Consider the following 13,024-nt stretch of genomic DNA (forward strand, 5'->3'; position numbering starts at 1 on the left):
ACAGCTCTTCCCATCGTATATGCAGCAAACTACACATTTGTTTTCCAAGTCTTTGTACATGTGTTGTAACAGTAAGCCTTTGTGAAATATCCAGGGAAATTGTGCACCAGATTTGGACATTGCTTTCCCTATCTGGATTACCTGTGCAAAACTGGCTTTCCATTCTATAGTTTAAAACACTCCTTAAGACATTTCTCTTTAAAGTTGCTTATCAAAATTCCAACTGAGGTCCCAAATAAAAACGGGACAACAAAAACACTTCCAGGAAGCGATACCCCATTTTTTCCTCTCATTTTATCCTCTCCTCTCCTCATTTTATTTTTATTTATACAATGTAATTTAAAAACCTTCCCTTCCCTTTTCTCCCCTTTTGTCTCCCTTCGTAATCAAGTCTTTCTATCGACCTTATCCCCCCTATTTTTATTTTGTTTTTTTATATACAACTTTTTTATAATTTTTATCTCTTATTATTGTAAACCAACCAGATTCTTGTGATGGTTGGTATATCAAAATATTAATAAACTTGAAACTTGAAATAAGTCATTTATCACACTGTGACAGAAACATGTTCTTTATTTTCATGATAGGCATCAGATGAAGCTCTGCACACTAAAACAGAGGAGGAGGGGACTTTACAGGGAATGGAACCATTTTTGGTACGAAGACTTTCTTATCGCAATGTTCAGCTGCCTCCCCTCGCCTTCAGACAATCAGAACAAGCAGACTGGGATAAAAAGCCAGAAACTACTGAATCTATACCACGACCAACTAGTCTCCCATTGAGGATCCCTCCGTTGATTGCTATCACCTGTGCAGAATCCAGCAGGTAAGTACAGGACATTAATGGTTCTGAAGTATAAAGGTTCTGAAGTATAATTACATGTCTTCTAAACTGATAAAGTTGTGACTCTAATGAATTTTTTAGATGCAATGCATGGTTCCATACTAATTAGCCAATGCACTGTAAATACATATATATTTATGCACATACTATTTGTTCCTGTGACTCCTCCATTGCTACTTTTAAATGGAGTAAAAATATTTGCTTCTTAATATAGGTAATACAATAATGAACATATTTCTGTTATTTATATGACAGCTTGTACCATAATAGTACTAATTGTAATGCCATTTCTTCCATTCATTCTTCATATACACACAATATAATCTTATTAACAATACATAATGGTCACCACATAATTAAACTACACAAAGTACATTGTATGCAGAGAAAATTTTGTAGGATTTTGTAGACTTCAATCATATCTCCTCTCAGTGATTTCTTTTTCAAGCTGAAGAGCCCTAACCTCTTTAGTAGAGAATGACACGGGGACAAATTTTTCCCTGTCCCTGTGGGAACTCATTTTCCCGTCCCCACAAGTTCATTTCCTGTCCCTGCCCCATTCCTGCAAGCTCCATCCTCATCTGCACAAGCCCCAAATACTTTAAAATCATAAGTGTTTTGAGGCTTGTGCAGTTAAGGCAGAGCTTACAGGAATGGGGCACGGACAGGTTTAGCGACAAAACTCGTGGGGACAAGATGGGGAAATTGAGCTCCTGTGGGGAAGGGGACACATTTGTCCCCGTGCCATTCTCTACTCTTTAGTCTTGCCTCATACGAGAGGAGTTCCACCCCCTTTATCAATTTGGTTGGGACAGCACAGTCTGGTGGCAGTGAGCACACCAGTATGAAGAGGATCCTGGACCTGGGGGCAGTCTGGAAGTGGCAACAGTGCGTAAAATGCAGGAGGTAAGCATTAGAGAATTACACAGGGACAAAGTTTGCACCCGACCCCATGAGCTCTGTTCCCATCCCCACCCAATTTCCGTGAGCTCTGTCCTTGTCCCCGAGAATTTAGTCAGATCTCGTCTGCACATGCCTCAGACAGTTATGATTTTATATTTAAATCATTTTATTAAAGTATAGAAAGAAACAATATTCTGTACAACTGTCATTTTATAAATCACAAATATAGAATAAGGATCAACAAAACCTGTCTCCCCTCACAAATATCTCCTCCGCAACTGGGAAAACTGAACAAGCCAAATTACTACAGAATACTAGAAAATTCATTCTAACAGAATATCATGAACACAAGTGCCAAATACATAATAGCTGACCAAAAATGGTAAACATAAATTAAACCAATTTCCCAAGGAGCCACACCTTCCATGTGTACAAAATATAAAGATCACAAAAGTCAGGGATGGTGTTAGGGGAGTGTAACTAGGGCAACTGCCCCCTGGCAAGAGAGAGCCCTAAGCCTGAGAGTGAGCTTTGGGGTCCCCTCCCAAATTTTTGCCCATATCTAACACTAGCACCAGCAAGATAAACATTTCAGTTCTGACATATTCTAGTCACAAAACAGAAAATAAAAATTTATTCTACCTTTTTGTTGTCTTGTCATTTTATTTTTGAAGTCATGTTGGTCCCCGGCTCTGGTTTCTGTTTCCCTCTGTCTTCTCTTAATTCTTAATTTGATATTTCTTCTTTCTCAGTGCTTACTATTCATCTTTCATCTCTGTGTACCTGTCTTTTTCCTTCTCTGTGTCCCCTTCCCTGTCCAGCATTTACCCTGTGTCCATCTCCCCACATTTATCATCACTATTTAATGTTCCTAACCCTTCCCCCTGCATACCTATGCCCTCCTCCCAAGTTCAGCAACTCCCTTTTGTTTTCCTATTATCCCCCATATCTAGCACCTTCCCTCTGTGTCATATATCCTCTTCCAAGTCTGGCATTGCCTCTCTATGTCCATGTACCATCCCCATGCAGCATCTCCCTTTGTATAGTCTGTTGTCATTATTTGTAGTAGTGCAGTTCCTGAAAATGTTCGTGAAACGTGAAATCACAAATAATGAAATGTTGAGTCTATGGGAAAATAGAGGTTAGGTTCCAGCAGTACAAGCTGTGCCTCAAAATCACAGAAAGTGAACTGTAGATCCTGTTGAAAAAATAAGGTTAGGTTCCTGCATGGGACAACACATAGATGCTTGTAATTCACTCTCTGGACCCTTGGGAGCCAAATTTGGAAGCAAACACTAGATACGTCCCTATTCTCCTACCCATGTCCATTATTTCTCCTCTGTTTCTGTATATCTCCCTATGTGTATTTCCCTCTCTCTTCTTTCTCTCCCTAGGCTGTATGTTCAGTATTTCACTCCTGCTTCCTTTATCTGCTTAGTACAGCATTTCCTTTCCCTTCAGCTCCCCTTCCCCACAGGTCCAACACCTCTGTACCTTCCCTCCAGCTGCAGCTCTCTCCCTTCCCTTCTGTTCCAGCCCCTCCTCCTCCATGGGTCCAACACCATTCTCCCTTCCCCCCAGCCCCCCTCCAGTTCTAGCTCCCCCCTCCTATTCCCTTCCCTTCAGACCCAGTTCTTCTCTACCTTGCTTTACATTGTCTTCCCTTCTGTCCCCCCTTACTGCAGGTCCAACATGTTGCTGATTTCCAGCCTCCTCCCTTGCAGGTCCGATGGCACCAGCCTCCCCTTCTTATATTGGGCATCTCCAGCGCCTCTCTTGGTGTCCGACACCTGCTTCCTGTATGCAGCACTGCACCACTCTATCCCTGCCATGAGTCATCTTTCCTCCCTTTCTCCCCTGCCTACTGCCAGTGCATACCTTCTGGAGCCAGCCAACCCCACAAAGGCATGCTTGTGGCCTTTTCTCTGCCAGTTCTCTCCATGTGATGGAATTTCTTGTCTTTACAAAGTTGCATCATAAGTACAGGACCCGGCAAAGGGGAAGCTACAAGCAGGCCTGTGTGGGATTGGTTGGCTCCAGAAGGTATGTGTCAGCAGTAGGGAGGGAGGAAAGAAGCACATTTCCCCCACCTCCTCCATAAGAGCAAGTATTTTTACCTTTCCTTTTAGGGTGGTAAAAAGCTTTGCTCCCACATCTGCAATTTTTGGGGAGGCCATGCCTCCAACTCTGTTCTGATGCCTATATATAATGCATACATATTAACAAAAACTAAGTTTGCTCTGCATTGTGTGCTAAAGTTTGCACCTTTAGCTCACATTTAACTAAATTGTCTATAATTCATTACTTTAAATACATTTTTGCCTCCTTCAAGATATATACTCAATTGAAACGCTCTCTGAGACCAGTATTCTAACTCATGAAAACTTTTGTGGATTAATGGCTGATGGTGCAGTATTTAGCTACAAGATACAAATAAGATAATGACTTATCCGCCTCCTCTACAAAGGTAGTGGTCTGAATATCAACTGGTGCCCAGTTAACTTTTGGGTGATCACATATACAGTACCCTCATATTCAATGCTGGAGCATGGACATGGCTCGGCATTGAATACTTGGAGTTAGTTCTCCATGCAGCTGGGCTGAGCATCTTCTCCTAATAGACCAGGTGCTGGGCTGTAAGAGGAAGCTAATTATAAAGCTCCATTCCCTGAACAGAGATAGAGCCAAAGCTTTGAATCAAGTGAAGATAAAAATAAAAGCAAGAGAAACATTACATTTTGCTGGTTTGTATTTTGCCTCAGGAGTTCTCATTCTTATTATTGAAGATGATTCTTTATCTTGACTGAATTCAGGAATTCAGACAGGGTAGCTTTCTCTTATATTCTGTTCCTCTGGAACTCTCAACCCTTAAGTCTCAGAATAGGTCAGATCCATTCCTCTTAATAATAATAATCATCATCCTAAAATGAAAACAGCTCTTCCAACAGGAGGTTGAATTCAAGCTTGGTGTCTTATGGGTCCCTATGGTTTTCAGTTTTGAATTTTCAATTTCCTTCTCTTTTGTGTTGTTTTTTTTTTTTGTCTTAATCATATTTTTATCTGTAATTCAGTAGTTTTATTATTGTTGATTGTAAACCACTTTGACAAGTCACAGAGAGGTGGTATATAAGTTAAACTTCAAACCTGTTTTGGGACTCAACTGCATTATCTTTGGGACAGTAGGCTGCTCCGGAGTACCGCGAGGCCCCAGCGGTACTTCTTACTCTTCGCTTCAGCATTTCAGGTATTGCTAGCCACGTAGAAACTGTTCAGTTTAGAATGAGTTCCCGCAGCATGTTGCTCAGTTAAGTGAGCCCGTAGCCATCTTGGATCCCAACTGAACCTGTCTGAGGATATTTTGTCATCATAAGGTTTGAAATCAATTCCATTTTGTCTGTCTTCTGAAACCTTCTCTTGTGTTTCTTTTTTGTTTTATATTTTCTTACGTCTTTTTTTTTCTTTTTCACTTCCTCCTCTATCTGTTACAAACATTTATTTCTTTTACCTGATTTCATCATTATACTCTTCTCTCTCTCATTCTTCTTTCCAAAAGCTCTTCAATTCTTTTTATATTGCTTGCCTATTTTAATAGCACACCCATTTATCTTCTGTATCTTGCTAGGCCTCTTATTTGTAGGGACGCTTAAGGCAAAATTTTTCATTTTGTTCAGTTTTACATGTCATTTATGACATTTTTGGAGTATTTTTCTTTTTCAGAGCAGTTTTATCAATAGTGCATACTATTTCATAACATACTATTTCATAACGCTGGTGCAAAATAGTTTTTACTATTGTGAAATAGTTTACCCTGTTAAATAACATACGCTGCTGATGACACAGGAATAAAATGAACAACAAATACAGTGAAGTTAACCTTGTGGTGTTATGAGTCTTTAATATAAACATAGAAACAGGACTCAACATGGTCATGTCTCATCCACTTGGCCTGCATCAGGAGTCTTATAAATCTTTGAAAAAGTGTGAGATCCTTATTGACTGCGAAGCTGGAAATACACCCGTAGGTTGATAGAATAATTCTATAATAGGAAGTGTTTTAGCAAAGCCTAGAGTCATATAGAACAGTAATAGAATCTCATATACAGCAATATTCCAAACACTGCAATTCTATTTCAGATGAAGCAGTACTTCTTAAATCAGACGCTTCACTTTGTCTTCATTTAATAAAAGCTGGTCAGCTATTCTGGTACACGGTACCTTATCTGATATATATCAAATGTAATTCATTATAGCTTCACACAGTATTTATATTATTGGGCAACATCTAACCTCGTATATTGTGTTACATGAGTGTAATTGTATCTGGAGCTTGTGCTATGTCATTCTTATTGTTATTATGCTTCCTGCAAACCTACTGTTCTTCTATTCCAATGTTTCCTTATTTTTGTCTGGATGTTTGATTATATATTTCATTCTTTTGTTAAAATAATAAAAAGACTGAACGCAAAAAAAAAATCAGATGCATCAGAAATAACTGTAGCTAAAAAGAAGAAAAAAAAAAAAAAAACAACCCAGAATTTTTGGAATGGGGGCTTCTTGTTGTTTCAGGTTAAAAATGACTTGATGTCAACGTTCCCAATATTATTTCATGTCATTTCCCATGGGCTCCTTTTATGAAGCCGTTTTAGCGGCTTTATCGCACACACCTTTTTAGTGCACGCTAACCCCCGCACTAGCCGAAAAACTACCGCCTGCTCAAGAGGAGGCAGTAGTGGCTAGCACGGCCGGCAAACTATCGCGCGCTATTATGCGTGTTAAACCACTAACGCGGCTTCGTAAAAGGAGCCCATGGTGTTTCAAATAAATGCACATCCCTGCTTGTTTTCCTTTCCCACCCCTCTCCATCTCTCCCCCTTTATATTTCTGTTTCATATTCTCAATATTTTTCCCATTTCAGTTGCTTCCAAACTTCATCTCTGTTTTCTTAATCCATCTTTAGGTCATTTTTATAATGCCACTCCAGCCATAACACATGTTCCTTAGTGGCCCTTCATGAAACATCAATAAATTCTTCCCAGTAACTCCCCCCTTCCTCCAGCTTCAGATCCCCCTAACTGCCATGAGGCTCAGTCATTGTGATCAGTTTCATTAAACAATATTATTGAAGAAATCCTCTTAGGAAACTCTATTAAAACTTTATTTATTTAAAAAATGTATTACTCCCTACATCCTATTATTCTGAGCGAGTCATACTATAAAACATACATAATGTCCACACAAATGCATAAGACATGTCGTACAACTATATACAGTATCATCAATAACCATCTCTGGCTGATATAACCATCCACAAATTGAAAGTATTTCAATGGTCAAACTATTTGGCCATTGTCATGCCATTGTCAGCCAAAATATCTCTGGAATAAAATTGTTTTCACCTGCTTTCTAAACGGAACCAGATTACGGTACTAACATTTTGCATTCCTTAGTATTGCTCCCTACACTTCTAACATCGACTGACGAGAACTTACTTACCTCACATTTTTTTACAGATGGCACCTCCAGGCACAAAGAGTTCTCAGAACGTAAAGACCTAACTGGTTGATGTATTTGAAACAAAGATCTAACCATGGAGGGGCCATCATCCTTGAGGGCCTTAACACTTATATCTAGATCAGCACAAGACATCCAGTATCACGAGTTCACATGTCTATTTTGTAACACTATGTTACAAAAAGCAAGGTCTTGTTTTACAAGATGTAATCTTGGATTTAAATTTGAATTACTTAAATATAATCAGGTCCTAGTTATTTGAACAGTATCAGGTTATAATGTATAAACGCATTATGGCCTAGTGGATTTTCTGTTCTGTACATGTGAAAATAAGAAGGAAGGCATATTTGTGTTATACAAGGAAATAATATTAGCATCCAAATGAAAGGTAGAAAATGCCTTCTTGCAAGAGTGAGGAAGGATGGGAACCTGGAAATTTTAGTAATGAATCTGACATCAAATGGTATAAAATGAAAATTTAGAAAATATTTTTCATGCGATATCAGATTTTACTCTGTTGAGGATTTAATTATTTTTTTTTTAATTTCCATATTCCATAGGATGTAACTGAACACACGAGCTAACTCTCTTGAAAGTATAGGTCTTAAATACTGTGTAGATGATCAGCACTCCAGGGAAAAGACATTTTGAATCTGATCATTCCCCTATTTCAATGGAGGAAGAAATCTGCTAATTAGAGCTATGTTTCAACTCTCCATGTCCAATGGTCAAATCAAGTTTCAAGTTTATTTATAGCTTGATATACTAACCATCACGAGTATCTGGTTGGTTTACAATAATAAAAATTAAGATATTAAAAATTGCTTAAAAAAATAAATTGAAATAAAAATAGGGGGGGATTGAGGCCAGGACAAAGACAAAATTAAGACAGGTTAGAGACGAGAGGCGCAGGGGGGGGGGAGGGAGATGTTAATTACATTGTGTAAACTAAAATAAAAGGGAGGGAAGAGGGAGAGGATAAAACAGGAGGAAAGAGGGGATGTCGCTTCCTGAAAGCGTTTCTCTATTCGGTTTTATTTTCCCTTTATCGGGTTCTTAATTGCAATTTTGATATGCGTCTTTGAATAAAAATGTTTTAAGGTTTATTTTAAATGTATTTAGAGAATTTTCACTGCGGAGAACAGGGAATGTAGAACAGGAAATGTAGTTTATGGCAAATCTCTTGTGTAAAAAAAATGCTTACTTTAGAAGGACAATAAACAACAACAACAAAATAAACCCACTTTCAATCTCTTTGTATCATCTATCCAGTCAAGTCAATCAAAGGACTCTTATTTCCTTTGTGATGTGTGACTTTTGTTTTGTGGACCTTTTCCTTCAAACTGTGCTTCGTATTGATACCTATCTAGAACATTTTTTAAAGGACCATCATAAATGAAGAAAAAACTTGTCCCTGCGCTATTGCTTCTAAAGTCTAATCATCAGTTCAATTTTTTTCTATATTGTTAGGCCTTAAAAATTAATTGTTTAATGCAGCTGCTCTATCACTGTGCACAATGTAATGATTTATGAGCTTCTGTGGCAGCTTTTAGGTCTCTAGAGGCTGGGTTAGATGTGGAGGTCCATTTTTCTTTGGCAGTGCCTATTTGGCATAGTCTCCATTTTAAGAGTAGTGAAAGGCTGTATGGGTGGAGGGCTTAGCAAATGAGGAATCTGGCCATTGGGGCATTTGTTGATTGCTGGCAATTTTAAATCTTTCTTGGAGCTGCCAAAGGAATTTCATCTTCCCTCCTTTCACTATTTTAAATGGCTGTAGCTGAGATAGTCTATCTGTAGTAGTAACATTGATTTAGCTACCCTTGATGAAAATTGTTTTGTAGAGAAAGTTAATTTGAGAATCATTGCTTTTTCTAATGCTGAATCATGCTTCTAAAAAGGTTTAGGAGGTTCCAGTTAAGTAGGTTGTTTACATAAGGTATGGAAAATGAGCTAGGAGATTAACGCCAAATCAGTGGAATAGATACTAGTCTACTGTAGTACTTGCTTCTCTTTCCAGCTCTGTTATGCAATCCATGTTTTATTTCTTAGAGTATTGTGGATGCCAGTTAAATAGCAACTTTGCTGCTGATACTGATAGTAAATATAAGCTTTGCAGTGCAGAGTCTGGTACTTTATTTCATGTGTTCTCTGTGACTTTTTGTAATCATACTGGAGGGAAGTTTGGGCAAGGATTATGCATATTTTGCATATTGTTGATCCTTTCACAGTTAAAATTTGAATATAGATATTGCTGGCTGTTGACACAAAACTAACTAAAATTTTTCGCTTCTAGACTTTGGGCTTGATTCTATAAATGGCACCCACCGCATGTCATTCAAATGTAGATGGTCACAAAAAGAGTCCAACAGGAGACAAGCCCATGAGCATAATAAGTAAAACAGCAGGAGTGGAATGGGACAATGGTTTTTCAAATAAAGAAGAGCCAAAAGAAAGGATCAATAAAAATATATTGATTTATTCTGTCCATCCACAAAGATAATGACCTGACAGCACTGTGTTTCGGCATCTAATATGCCTGCCTCAGGAGTTAAGCATGCATTGAGTAAAATATGATAATACAAAAATAGAACTCGTAAAAGAGTGAAAGCTTTGTGGACCTCAGTGATATGAAAATACATCAAAGAACAAAAAGGAGGAAATTAACGTCACTCTCAGACCAAAGTTAGATGCAATTTGTAGAATTGTGCCTAGAGGTGTCTAAATTGAGTTACACAAGAGTAGGCCTCTATAACTTTGTATCAGTATATTAGGCCAGGGTTTTCCTGGCCTGAAATGCTGGTGCCTAATGCAATCTTTGCCCAAACTCTGCCCCTAACCATGCCTACTTTCCAGGCAGGTGCCTTGGTGAAGATACCTACCACCAGGTGTTAGGTACCTACTGGCTAATTAATATTTAATTTTTTTTAAAAAATCTGTTTTTAGTAGTGCTTTTAATTATCAGCGCCAATTAAACAAAAAATAAGTTAGGTGCCTACATCAGTAGTCACTCTTTATAGAAATCAGGGCCTTTATGCTTACAATAGTCACCAAAATCCAGATCAATCACTGGAAAAGCTCTGCCTCTCCATAAATAAGCCTATGGTAAAATGAGTTAACATGCCTCTATAGAAAATGCGATGGACCGACATTGGACACCCCTGCTCTAAGGGATCCCACATGGGCATCCCATTTGCTCTTAAATTCTTGCACGCTGTTTGCCTCAATCACCTGTACCGGGAGTTCGTTCCAAGGATCAACCACTGGTGTCGCCATGAAATTTCCCGCCCCTGAGTTTGAGCGGATGCCCTCTTGTGGCTGAGGGTCCTTTGAGAAAGAGAATCTCTTCTTCCATCTCAATACGGCCGGTAATATACTTAAACGTCTCGATCATGTCTCCTCTCTCCCTACGTTCCTTGAGTGAGTACAGCCGCAAATTTTTCAGCCTTTCCTCGTACGATAGATCCTTGAGCCCCGAGACCATCCTGTGGCCATCCGTTGCACCGACTCTACTCTCAGCACATCTTTTCGGTAGTGTGGCCTCCAGAATTGCACACAGTATTCCAAATGAGGTCTCACCATGGTTCTGTATAATGGCATTATGACTTCAGGCTTCCGACTGAAACTCCTGCAGATGCAACTTAACAAATGACTTGCCTTAGATGAAGCCTTCTCCACATGATCAGCAGTTTTCATGTCTGCACTGATGATCACTCCCAAATCTTGTTCTGTTGAAGTTCTAGCTAAGGTCTCACCTTTCAAGGTGTAAGTTCTGCACGGATTTCTGCTGCCGAGGTGCATGATCTTGAATTTCTTAGCGTTGAAGCCCAGTTGCCAGGTCGAGGACCAAAGCTCCAACAAATGTAGGTCCTATGTCATTCTATCGGGTGAATTGCCGTCTCTCACTATATTGCATAGTTTGGCATCGTCAGCGAATAACGTTATCTTTCCTTGAAGCCCCTGAGTTAGGTCCCCTATGAATATGTTGAAAAGGAGCGGGCCCAAGACTGAGCCCTGCGGTACTCCACTGGTTACCTCCGATGTTTTAGAGAGGGTATCGTTAACTACCACCCTCTGAAGTCTGCCCTCAGCCAGTCATTGACCCCTGTAGTTAGTGTTTCTCCCAGCCCCATTGATTTCATCTTGCTCAACAGCCTGCGATGTGGGACACTATCGAAAGTTTTGCTGAAGTCTAGGTATATGACGTCCATGGATTCTCCCAAGTCTCTGAAAAATGAGCAAGTCCTGGTATTAAATGCAAAAATAGACATAAATGGACAAGTGTACACCAAAGTAGTATTAAAATCAAGATCTTAGTTCTATTATGTCAGCCTGTAGATGCAGTTTTGGCTATTTTGTATTTGTATTTTTGTTAATAAGAACATAAGAATTGCCGCTGCTGGGTCAGACCCATGGTCTATCGGGTCCAGCAGTCCGCTCATGCAGTGGCCCTCTAATCAAAGACCAGCGCCCTAACTGAGACTAACCCTACCTGCGTATGTTCTGGTTCAGCAGGAACTTGTCTAACTTTGTCTTGAATCCCTGGAGGGTGTTTTCCCCTATGACAGACTCCGGAAGAGCGTTCCAGTTTTCTACCACTCTCTGGGTGAAGAAGAACTTCCTTATGTTCTTACGGAATCTATCCCCTTTCAATTTTAAAGGGTGCCCTCTCGTTCTCCCTACCTTGGAGAGGGTGAACAACCTGCCCTTATCTACTAAGTCTATTCCCTTCAGTACCTTGAATGTTTCGATCATGTACCCTCTCAATCTCCTCTGTTCAAGGGATAAGAGGCCCAGTTTCTCTAATCTTTTGCTGTATGGCAACTCCTCCAGCCCCTTAACCATTTTAGTTGCTCTTCTCTGGACCCTTATGAGTAGTACTGTGTCCTTCTTCATGTACGGCGATCAGTGCTGGATGCAGAACTCCAGATGAGGGCATGCCATGGTCCGGCAAAGCGGCATGATAACCCTCTCCGATCTGTTCGTGATCCCCTTCTTTATCATTCCTAGCATTCTGTTTGCCCTTTTCACCACCGCCGCACATTGTGTGGACGGCTTCATCGACTTGTCAATCAGAACTCCCAAGTCTCTTTCCTGGAAGGTCTCTCCAAGTACTGCCCTGGACATCCTGCATTCGTGCATGAGATTTTTGTTATCTACATGCATCACTTTACACTTATCCACATTGAACCTCATCTGTCGTGTTGATGCCCATTCCTCGAGCCTGATTATGTCACATTGCAGATCTTCGCAATCCCCCTGCATCTTCACTACTCTGAATAACTTTGTATCGTCCGCAAATTTAATCACCTTTTAGCTTTAGAGAGTGCCCTCTCATTCTCTCTACCTTGGAGAGGGTGAACAACCTGTCTTTATCTACTAAGTCTATTCCCTTTATTATCTTGAATGTTTTGATCATGTCCCCTCTCAGTCTTCTCTTTTCAAGGGAGAAGAAACCCAGTTTCTCTAATCTCTCACTGTACGGGAAGTCCTCCAGCCTCATAACCATTTTAGTCACTCTTCTCTGGACCCTCTCGAGTAGTACTATGTCCTTCTTCATGTACGGCGACCAGTGCTGGATGCAGTATTCCAGGTGAGGGTGTACCATGGCCCGTTACAGCGGCATGATAATCTTCTCTGATCTGTTCACCCTTTTCGCCACTGCCACGCATTGTGCGGACAGCTTCTTTGACTTGTCGACCAGTACTTCCAACCTTATAGGAATGCTCTCTAAAGTGGTGGTTCTCACTTCTATTAAGTGAATTTCAA

General features: G+C 39.9%; 1 protein-coding gene across 2 annotated transcripts in view; it reads left to right on the top strand.

Moving 5' to 3' along the window:
• The window catches only part of LOC117354000 (cAMP-specific 3',5'-cyclic phosphodiesterase 4D-like), a 661,316-nt gene that overhangs the window by 506,058 nt on the left and 142,234 nt on the right, over nt 1-13,024 (top strand). For both annotated transcript variants that reach the window (XM_033930703.1, XM_033930694.1), the window contains exon 3: nt 588-826. In XM_033930703.1, the coding sequence (XP_033786594.1) occupies nt 588-826 (239 nt within the window). The remainder of the gene's footprint in view (nt 1-587; nt 827-13,024) is intronic.

This window comes from Geotrypetes seraphini, chromosome 1 (assembly GCF_902459505.1).
Source record: "Geotrypetes seraphini chromosome 1, aGeoSer1.1, whole genome shotgun sequence".
Lineage (NCBI taxonomy): Eukaryota > Metazoa > Chordata > Amphibia > Gymnophiona > Dermophiidae > Geotrypetes > Geotrypetes seraphini.